This window comes from Salmo salar, chromosome 06 (assembly GCF_965601325.2).
Source record: "Salmo salar chromosome 06, fSalSal1, whole genome shotgun sequence".
NCBI classification, from domain to species: domain Eukaryota; kingdom Metazoa; phylum Chordata; class Actinopteri; order Salmoniformes; family Salmonidae; genus Salmo; species Salmo salar.
In genome coordinates, this window is record NC_138296.1 from 15,552,415 (window position 1) to 15,563,758 (window position 11,344).

The 11,344-nt window shown below is 45.5% G+C and overlaps 1 protein-coding gene across 2 annotated transcripts in view; it reads left to right on the forward strand.

Annotated features, from left to right (window-relative positions):
* Nucleotides 1-3,067, forward strand: part of LOC106606355 (dual specificity mitogen-activated protein kinase kinase 6) — a 29,000-nt gene extending 25,933 nt beyond the window's left edge. The window contains exons 12-13 of one of the 2 annotated variants that reach the window (XR_014392606.1): nt 44-2,809; nt 2,938-3,067. Coding sequence is in view for 1 of the 2 variants with exons in the window: in XM_045719809.2 (XP_045575765.1) it covers nt 44-121 (78 nt within the window). In the remaining variant the exon portion in view is untranslated. Of the gene's footprint in view, nt 1-43 lie in introns of both variants that reach the window. The other variant, XM_045719809.2, reaches the window with a different exon arrangement.
* Nucleotides 3,068-11,344: the final 8,277 nt, after the last annotated feature.

Below are 11,344 nucleotides of genomic sequence, written 5' to 3' on the forward strand. Positions count from 1 at the left end.
CTGTTTATTTTAGGAATTGTTGACTCATGGTGTTTTTTTACAGCAACACCCCTTTTTCACCCTGCATGACTCCAAAGAGACGGACGTAGCCAGCTTTGTCAAGATCATCCTGGCAGACTGACATGCCCCTCCACCCACCAGGGTAGGAGCTGGCGGGACTTCTCCACCCACCAATCCAAGGCCTTTCAGAAAGCTCACTGGAATTGATCTGCCACACAACTCCAACTTTCTGTCCACCTACCTACTCCTACAGGGTTTCCCCAAAGACTGACTACAGCTCACAGATGCCACGTGGGAAAGCGCTTGTAATATGAACTCAAGATGTTGATGGTGTCCACCCAAACTGGAGATGGTCAACTCGCCCACGGGTCCAACAAACCTTTCCCTCCCTCTACTCCTACAAACTAAACTGAATCAAACTCCTCACTGTACCAGTTTTCTGATTGGACAGTGTCTATCAGCAGGAAGAAAATCTCTCTTTACACATACTGTATGTCCATCACTCTGAATTACACAGAAAGCGAAAAAGAATTCGGTGAAATGTGTACGTTTCTGTATAATGAATTGAAAAGATATATATTTTTCATTTATGCGTTTTTGTTTTTCTGATACAGTTTGTAATACTGTATATTTTCATCACATATGAATTTAAGGAAGTGTCTTTACTCTTTCTGAATTGTATCATGAGGGGAAGAGGTGACCTACATTTCTCGTCTCGCCTTCTGGTGATTGGTCAGTAATGGGACGGCAGCTGCTGTCGTCGGGCAGGGTTTTGGGAGGCTCTGGAGGGGTCAGACGAAGTAAGTTTCTTTGTAGGGGGAAGTTCCAAGGTGAAAGCGTGACTGGGGATTCTGGACAAAAGGAATTGCAAGTCCTACCTAGGTCTCTGGTGGCATGGGAATGTGAGGCATCCGTTATCGTCTGACCCTATATACAACCCCCTCACCCCTCTGCCCCGCCCCTTCCTAACCATCACACCCTGCTCTGTCACCAACAGGATGTGAACAGTGTATTCTCATATAGTACATGGACTTGTAATTGGGGGAATGATAATCTAACTATCCAGACTATACTGCATCTATCTTCCAGTCCCTTTGGGCCATTTTAAAAGCTGTAGTTTCATTATTAATTATGACTATCACTTGGTTTCCTGGATGTGGTTGGGGGCTGCTGTTTGACCCATTTTAACTTTTTAATTTTACATTTTTCTCAATCTCCTTTTCCCGAGTGCTGGACAGGAACATGTCAGTATCGTGTTTCGTCCCTGAAGCACAGAGAGGTCTACGAAGCCTCATGCCTTACACGTACAGTATGTTAGGGAAAATAATTTATGTGTTGAAGATGTAAATACTATTTGACAACTTTTTCTCTTTTTAAATGTAACGTTGGCAGAGTGGACGTGTAGTTGTGTGCTATGCGGCTGATTGATGTGTACTGGTTGGTTTTAATGCAGTCGGGGTGTGTGAGAGGCAAACGCAGCCCGCTGACTCCTCCTGTAATCATCCGCCTGTTTGATCGATCTGCTGCAGCCACCTCTCAGGTTTCAATGCCCTGCTTTAAGTCAGCGGAGGCGGCCATGTTTATTTCCCCACCATGTTGTACCTCTCTTCAGCGCTGGGTTGTGTTCATTAGGCACCAAACGGAAGAAAACAAACAGTGAGGAACTACCTGGACTTAGTCCGAATAAGAAACGCTAATTTTCGATTCCTCGTTGCAAAACGTTAAACGCTTCCCGTTGCATGCCCCAATGAACGCAACCCTTTATGGTGGAAGACTACGTGTGAGATCATGCTAGGCTGTGAATGGGTACCTGCCATCTAGGCTTGAATCCCAAATCCACCCCCTAATCCCTAGACAATCATCTAGGTCTGCGACCGATTTGGAGGTATGAGCACTATAACAAGGTGAAGCAATCACCATATTGGTTAAAGTTTCCACTCCATACTTTATAGAAGTGCCATAGGGAGTCGGGAGGCTCTGGGTTGATCTGGAACTCAACCCTCTGGACTCTGCTATGCAGTGGCCCTCAGGTCTTTGATCAGGACTATGAGAATCCTGCCATGTGACCATCAGTGGTAGTGGTGGCACTTGCCCTTAGTGTTTTTAGGGTGCGTCCAAAAGGATGCCCTATCTCTTCTTTCTAGGGAACCGGGTGCCATTTCAGACGCAGCCTTGGTCTGTAACTGGTAAGCCTATCTGGTCTTCTCTCAGCCTCTCTGACATACATTGTAGTTGGCTTCTTATCAAAGTTGGTGGATGAGGAGTATTTATAATATGTGAGTAAAGAAGGGAAAGCAAATAAAGAGCTGCTGTGATTTGACCTTTTTTTTCTTCTTGTCGGCCATCTTAGAAGTGGGCCACTGTAATCCTCGGAATAGTTCCGTTCCACTTTTTAGTTCCGTAAAGCAGACTAGAGCAGTGAACAACCCATTAGAACGTAGCGTGATGGGCCCATTCACAATGTGTTCATGACTATCTAACTGACAGTGTTAGTTCTTTATGGGTTACTTTGTAGTTTGTGAAGCTTAAGGATCTAGAAGTGGAGTGGGACTATTCCAATTAGTACAGAGGCTCCTCACAACACACTGATTCCTTATGTGTTGAGAAGATTGAGTAACACAGTGTGGATGGAACTGTCAGGCTGATGACTGGGTGGATGGAACTGTACAGGCTGATGACTGGGTGGATGGAACTGTACAGGGTGGATGGAACTGTACAGGCTGATGACAGGGTGGATGGAACTGTACAGGGTCTTGACTGGGTGGATGGAACTGTACAGGCGGATGACTGGGTGGATGGAACTGTACAGGCGGATGACTGGGTGGATGGAACTGTACAGGGTGGATGGAACTGTACAGGCTGATGACTGGGTGGATGGAACTGTACAGGCGGATGACTGGGTGGATGGAACTGTACAGGGTGGATGGAACTGTACAGGCTGATGACTGGGTGGATGGAACTGATGGTCTACCTCTCTCATTCCCTCTACATGCCACCACGTCATTGTGTAGTTTTGACAAACTTGAACTGTGGGAAGACAAAATAAAGGCTTTATTCTTAAATGAAATGTGTCCTTGTCAATTACTGTTATCGCACCAAACTTCGAGTGTCCTGTTTTATCATTTGTTGACCATGATTGTAGAATCGTGATTAAATCAAAGTTTATTGGTCGCATACACAGTTTAGCAGATGTTATAGCGAGTGCAGCCAAATGCTTGTTACTAGCTCCGAACAGTGCAGCAGAAATGTCAAACAAGAAATCAAATGTCAGAACCAGTTCTTGAGGGCGCTATTTTCACGTCTGGATGAAAGGTGTGCCCAAAGTATACTGCCTGCTACTCAGGCCCAGAAGCTAGGATATGCATATAATTGGTAGATTCGGATAGAAAACACTCTGTTTCTAAAACTCTTTGCATTGTCTGTGAGTATATAATAGAACTTATTTGGCAGGCGAAACCCCGAGGACAAACCATCCAGGATTTTTAATTTTTTAGGTCACTCTCTTTTCAATGGGTTTTCATTGAGAATCCATAATTTTAAGGCAGTTGCTTGCAGTTCCTATCGCTTCCACTGGATGTCAACAGTCTTTAGAAATTGGTTGTTTTTCCTTCGTGTAATAAAGAAGAAGCCCTGTTCAGAATGAGGCTCGAGGGAAGTGTACTGTTTGATAGAGGCGCGTGACCTGAAAAGCACGCTCCACTTTGTTTTCCTCTGGTATTGAACGCAGTTTATCCCGTCTTAAATTTTATCGATTATTTACGTAAAAAAATACCTAAAGTTGTTTGGACAAAGATTAAAGGTAACTTGAGATATTTTGTAGTCATGTTGCGCGAGTTGGAACCGGTGTTTTTCTGGATCACACACGACAAATAAATGGACATTTTGGGTATATAACGACAGAATTAATCGAACAAAAGGACCATTTGTGATGTTTATGGGACATATTGGAGTGCCAACAGAAGAAGCTCGTCAAAGGTAAGGCATGAATTATATCGTTATTTCTGAGTTTTGTCGCGCCTGGCGGGATGAAATATGATTGTCTGTGTTTGATGGGGTGCTGTCCTCACATAATAGCATTGATTGCTTTTGCTGTAAAGCCTTTTTGAAATCTGACACTGGCTAGATTAACAAGAAGTTCAGCTTTAATTTGGTGTATTGCACTTGTGAATGTATGAAAGCGCTCTGCCATTTCACCGGATGTTGTCAAATCAATCCCGTTAACGGGATTTGAGCCATAAGAAGTTTTAACAACCCAAATAACACTCAGTAATCCAAATGCAATCTATGCGTCTATACTAGTGTTGACACGATACCAGGATTTTTACTTCGATACCAGGTTTATTATACTCGATACCAGTGGAGGCTGCTGAGGGGAGGACTGCTCATAATAATAGAATGGCATCAAACCCAGGGAAACCACAACAATGCTTAAACCACGTCAGGGGACCAAAACACGTTCCCCTTTTAATTAAAGTGCACATGCACTGTTTAGTTAGCGGTGGTTGTGTGGGCCACACTGTTTAGTTAGCGGTGGTTGTGTGGGCCACACTGTTTAGTTAGCGGTGGTTGTGTGGGCCACACTGTTTAGTTAGCGTGGTTCTGTGGGCCACACTGTTTAGTTAGCGCTGGTTCTGTGGGCCACACTGTTTAGTTAGCGCTGGTTCTGTGGGCCACACTGTTTAGTTAGCGCTGGTTCTGTGAGCCACACTGTTTAGTTAGCGGGGGTTCTGTGGGCCACACTGTTTAGTTAGCGTGGTTCTGTGGGCCACACTGTTTAGTTAGCGCTGGTTCTGTGGGCCACTGGATTGATGCACATAATCAAGATTCTGCCTGGTAGGCATCGGCTACTTTAACTTTTAATTGAGAAGTTTTCTGGGAAACCCTTTCCATTGACCTGACAAAGGTTAGCCTATCATTAGCATTGCTAACGGCCACACAAGGTGGTAGACACACACACACACAGATGGGCATTCCTTTGCCGTTGTCTCTTCAGATAATGATCAACTTGAGCACATTTTCTAATAAGTTCAATAGATTTAGTTGATTTCCAAACGTGAGACATCTGGTAGACGAACCGAAAGTACAATTACAGTACTGGACTGTTGTTCAGGTTTTGGTGTACTGTGCAACAGTTTATACAACAAAAATATATATACTAAGAGTATGTACAGCAGTAGATATTACAGTGAGCTATGTTGAGAATCCAGTGTATAAATAAACTGTAAAAATAATGCAATGTGTATATACACTGCTCAAAAAAATAAAGGGAACACTTAAACAACACAATGTAACTCCAAGTCAATCACACTTCTGTGAAACCGAACTGTCCACTTAGGAAGCAACACTGATTGACAATAAATGTCACATGCTGTTGTGCAAATGGAATAGACAACAGGTGGAAATTATAGGCAATTAGCAAGACACCCCCAATAAAGGAGTGGTTCTGCAGGTGCGGACCACAGACCACTTCTCAGTTCCTATGCTTCCTGGCTGATGTTTTGGTCACTTGAATGCTGGCGGTGCTTTCACTCTAGTGGTAGCATGAGACGGAGTCTACAACCCACACAAGTGGCTCAGGTAGTGCAGCTCATCCAGGATGGCACATCAATGCGAGCTGTGGCAAGAAGGTTTGCTGTGTCTGTCAGCGTAGTGTCCAGAGCATGGAGGCGCTACCAGGAGACAGGCCAGTACATCAGGAGACGTGGAGGAGGCCGTAGGAGGGCAACAACCCAGCAGCAGGACCGCTACCTCCGCCTTTGTGCAAGGAGGAGCAGGAGGAGCACTGCCAGAGCCCTGCAAAATGACCTCCAGCAGGCCACAAATGTGCATGTGTCTGCTCAAACGGTCAGAAACAGACTCCATGAGGGTGGTATGAGGGCCCGACATCCACAGGTGGGGGTTGTGCTTACAGCCCAACACCGTGCAGGACGTTTGGCATTTGCCAGAGAACACCAAGATTGGTAAATTCGCCACTGGCGCCCTGTGCTCTTCACAGATGAAAGCAGGTTCACACTGAGCACATGTGACAGACGTGACAGAGTCTGGAGACGCCGTGGAGAACGTTCTGCTGCCTGCAACATCCTCCAGCATGACCGGTTTGGCAGTGTGTCAGTCATGGTGTGGGGTGGCATTTCTTTGGGGGGCCGCACAGCCCTCCATGTGCTCGCCAGAGGTAGCCTGACTGCCATTAGGTACCGAGATGAGATCCTCAGACCCCTTGTGAGACCATATGCTGGTGCGGTTGGCCCTGGGTTCCTCCTAATGGAAGACAATGCTAGACCTCATGTGGCTGGAGTGTGTCAGCAGTTCCTGCAAGAGGAAGGCATTGATGCTATGGACTGGCCCGCCCGTTCCCCAGACCTGAATGCAATTGAGCACATCTGGGACATCATGTCTCGCTCCATCCACCAACGCCACGTTGCACCACAGACTGTCCAGGAGTTGGCGGATGCTTTAGTCCAGGTCTGGGAGGAGATCCCTCAGGAGACCATCCGCCACCTCATCAGGAGCATGCCCAGGCGTTGTAGGGAGGTCATACAGGCACATGGAGGCCACACACACTACTGAGCCTCATTTTGACTTGTTTTAAGGACATTACATCAAAGTTGGATCAGCCTGTAGTGTGCTTTTCCACTTTAATTTTGAGTGTGACTCCAAATCCAGACCTCCATGGGTTGATAAATTGGATTTCCATTGATTCTTTTTGTGATTTTTGTTGTCAGCACATTCAACTATGTAAAGAAAAAAGTATTTGATAAGATTATTTCATTCATATCTAGGATGTGTTATTTTAGTGTTCCCTTTTTTTTTAGCAGTATATATTACTATGAGCTATGTGAAGAATACACTGTATGAATACACAGTGCAGTCAATTAGATTTTTGTTGTATATATATTTACACACTATGAGGTTGGAATAATATTGTGAAATGTATAATGCCCTTTTAGTGTAAGAGCTGTTAAAAAATATATAATACAATGAACTGACATTTCAGCCTGTTTGTTTTGGTGGGAGGGAGTTTTGGCCTTCCTGGTGACAGCACCATGTGGTAAATTAGTCAATAGACCAATAAAAAAGAGTTCTAAACCTCTCTGCCAATAACAGCACATTTTCATTTTTCCCCTCCCCACAACCACTCCCAGACAGTCCTAGCAAAAAATCTGGCTTGAGAAATTACTCTTTGCTAAGAAGCTATTTTTTTTTTTTTACTATTTTAATTGAAGGTAGGTACTTAATTGTTAACCAGAAATGATTTGATATTGAGATAAATGTCTGCATTGGATATTTTTTTAAGTGCAGGCATAGTGTTACCTGAAGTTCATGCTAGGACTTGCAGGAAACTGCCAGGAAGTGTACACATGCAGTCCAATAAATACTAGAGTAGTGTTGTGTCTGTTCCAATACATGATTGAAGTATCTGTCTCTAACTTTTATTGTGTAATTACTGTAATTACTTGTATTGTATAATTGCTGCTGGTCTTGTCATGCAGGGCACTCTTGAAAAAGAGACCTTGGTCTCAATGGGGCTCCCTGCCTAAATAAAGGTTAAATAAAACATGCATCTTGGCCGTCACCGTTAGACCTGCCATTGAGACTGGTCCTCCATCAATCAAGCTCAAGCCTCCTGACCCTGAGTTGTGCGTCACTAACGGGTTCCACTTAAGTTCATCCTTCCTGAAACCACACACCTTGATTGAGATGGGAGAGATATAAGATGTCTGATCCTTCAGATAAAGTAGGGAAACTGTCTCTCTCCCCCCCCCTCACTCCTCTCCTCCCTTTCTCTTCTCCCCCTCCCTCCTCTTCTCTCTTTCTCCCTCTTTCTCCCTCCTCTTTCTCTCCCCTCCCTCCCTCCTCTTCTCGCTTTCTCCCTAATCTCTCTCTCCCTCCTCTCCTCTTTCTCCCCCTCTCCCTCCTCTCCTCTTTCTCCCCCTCTCCCTCCTCCCCTCTTTCTCCCCCTCTCCCTCCTCCCCTCTCTTTCTCTCCTCTCCTCTCTTTATCCCTCCTCTCCCCCTTTCTCTTCTCCCCTCTCTCCCTCGTCTTCTCCCCTCTCTCCCTCCTCTTCTTTCTCTCTCCCTCTCTCCCTCTCTTTATCCTCCTCTTTCCCTTCTCTCCTCTTTCTCTCCCTCCTCTCTTTCTCCCCCTCTCTCCCTCCTCCTTTCTCCCCTTCTCTCTCTCTGTCTCTCTCTCTGTGTCTCTCTCTGTGTCTGTCTCTCTGTCTCTCTCTCTCCTCCTTTTTCCCCTTCTCTCTGTCTGTCTGTCTGTCTGTCTGTCTGTCTGTCTGTCTGTCTCTGTCTGTCTGTCTCTCTCTCTCCTCCTTTCTCCCCTTCTCTCTGTCTCTGTCTCTCTCTGTGTGTGTGGTGCTTTTCCAGTGTACTTGTCCCGCCGGCTCCATTCTTCTTCTCCATTGTGTACCATGAATATTTTTAATGGTTAACCTTTAGTCATTAGATATGTTAAAGAAGAACAGTGTTCCAGTACTTGCTAGAGGCTGTATAGGATGCTTGATCAGGAAATAGGGTTCTGTTGTTGTCATATCTGTATTGTAGGAATGCATCCCAATGAAATTGAGTTTTTCAAAGATGGAGAGGAAAGATGGTAGCTGTGCCCCTTCTCTCACTCACTCTCACACACACACACACACACACACACAGAGGATTTGGGAACAACCTCACTGTTCTCTGTGGTATGACTTTTCAATCTGAGTTCACTTTACAGCCAATTTCCCCATTTAGTTATATTAATTCATCTTGTTCATTATAACACATGTGCATGTACCTGATGATATTGCAGTGGTGTCTGTCTTTATGTTGCATCCTAATGGAAGCAAAAAGAGGACTGTGTTGCACGCCTATTCATTTCAGAGGCTTCATAAAAAGAAACACAAAAGCACATTTCCTGGCTCTTTTTGAGTTCTTTCACTATCAATGCAACAATTAACAAACAATCACTTCCCTTGACCAGTCCAGTGCAGACCACTCCACTCTGAATGTGTGTCTGTCAAAGATCCAATCTATTCACGGCACAATGGGGAAGCTCAATGTCAGGAGACTGCAGCCACCGGCTCAAGAGTTGGGAGGTCCAAGACATGGCCACCAGCCAAAGCGGAGGCACTCTTTTTAGGAAAATAAAAAGTCAGCCAAAGCGAACACTTATATAAGGGCAATGAAATTCAAGAGCTTTGCTAGAGAAAAGGGCCAACGTCCATTTGAGTTAATATCCCTCAATGGAGAGGCAACCTTGGTGCCGAAGGGAACCGCTGTTTTATAACAGAGGTTGTTAAAGGCCTTGCCAGAGGATGCATTGAGTGTGTAGGCCTAAATGTAAGTGTGCCTGTGAGTGTGTGTTGGGTATCCCCATATATGGTTGCTCCGTATTGACAAGATCTGTATAGGAAAAAGTCAGCAGACAGGCAGGAAGCGGGCCCTAAATCATTTCCTGAATTTGCTAGGGGTTTCCTGTGTTTTTAGTCATGTACATTGAGATCTGTATAGGAAAAAGTCAGCAGACAGGCAGGAAGCGGGCCCTAAATCATTTCCTGAATTTGCTAGGGGTTTCCTGTGTTTTTATTCATGTACATTGAGTTGAAAAAAGCATCCACTTCCTCCACACCCTCTTTTCTCTCCCTCCAAACCTATCTGTCCAGCTACGGGAGAAGGTTTTGGCCACATATGTGCTCCATAATTGACGGTAAAGTCATGGAGTTGAGTGCTGGTGGCACCTGGAGAGCAGATTAATAAGTAATAAACAGCAGACAACCTACTGAACATTACTGCAGGATCGTCTTCATTAGGCACCAAATGGAACAAAACAGGCTGAAACTGAGAGGGACTACCTGGACTTGTCCAATGAGAAGAGCTCATTTTCTGCTGCAAAGCGCTTCAACACATTTTCTGTTACATGCCGTAATGACCCAGACGATTGGACCTGGGCTTTAGAGATTCACCAGATCACATGCAGGGGGACAGTCAGGGGAGGGTGGGTTCAAAATAACTTGTTTTCATGATCAAATACAACAGATGTAACCTGTTACCGACTCAAGTTCAGCTCAACTCACAATTCCCCTAATGATTTACACTCCGCATTAGAAATTAGTCCAGAAGATTCTTGTCTCTCTAGTCCTGCTCAGAGCCAGTCTCATCTTGTGTCTAGTCCTGCTCAGAGCCAGTCTCAACCTGTGTCTAGTCCCGCTCAGAACCAGTCTCATCCTGCCTAGTCCCACTCAGAACCAGTCTCATCCTGCCTAGTCCTGCTCAGAGCCAGTCTCATCCTGTCTAGTGCTGCTCAAAGCTAGTCTCATCCTGCCTAGTCCTGCTTAGAACCAGTCTCATCCTGTCTAGTGCTGCTCAAAGCTAGTCTCATCCTGCCTAGACCTGCTCAGAGCTTGGGTTTGAAAGTAACAGGGAACCTCCCTATGAGAGACTCAGCTGGATTGGACAGTGCATGACAAAGTACAATATGTTACACTCCATGTTTAGAGCCTTAATCTGATGCCAGGTCTCACGATCCTTTGCCCCTTACTACAACAACAACAACATGGGACATTGGAAGGCTCTATTTTAGGATGTGATCTAGCAACTCATTAGAGAGACAGAGACTAGATCCAGCGACAAAGGACAGTTTTCCCATCCCAGTGTTTGTCCCAGTGTTGGTCCCAGTGCCTCCTGTAATTACCTCTTGGCCTGATGAGGTTTGGGGACAGACAATGAGGGACATGAGAGAGGTCACTAATTGGAATAATGTAGTTAGAGAGAGAGAGATTCTTCCACCCAAGGGGGAAGGTCAGCATGTCTGTCTCTGTCAGCAGTTGGGGAGATCTCTGTCTCTCCCCATGCCTCCTCCCTCTGTCTGCCTTGCCAAGGAATGCAGCCCCTATCCTTGTGTCACGGTGCCCTTAGACGGCAGAGCTACAACAGCCCCTTCTAGAACACTTCATCTACCGAGCAAGCATCTCTGTTCACCAGCACTTCATCATTGGATGGCATCGACAGCCAAGTCTGACACAGGATGTACTTGGAACAGGGATTACAGGGGATCTATATCTACGTCCCAAATGACATCCTATCCCCTATATAGTGCACTACTTTTGACCAGGGCCCATAAATGGGAGTATTGGAGTAGGAGGGTGGGGGTGGAAGAGGTAGTAGGAGGGTGGAAGAGGTTGTAGAAGAGTGGGGGTGGAACAGGTAGTAGGAGGGTAGGGGTGGAAGTGGTAGTAGGAGGGTGGAAGAGGTAGTAGGAAGGTGGAAGAGGTAGTAGGAAGGTGGAAGAGGTAGTAGGAAGAGGTAGTAGGAAGGTGGAAGAGGTAGTAGGAGGGTGGAAGAGGTAGGAGAGTGGAAGAAGA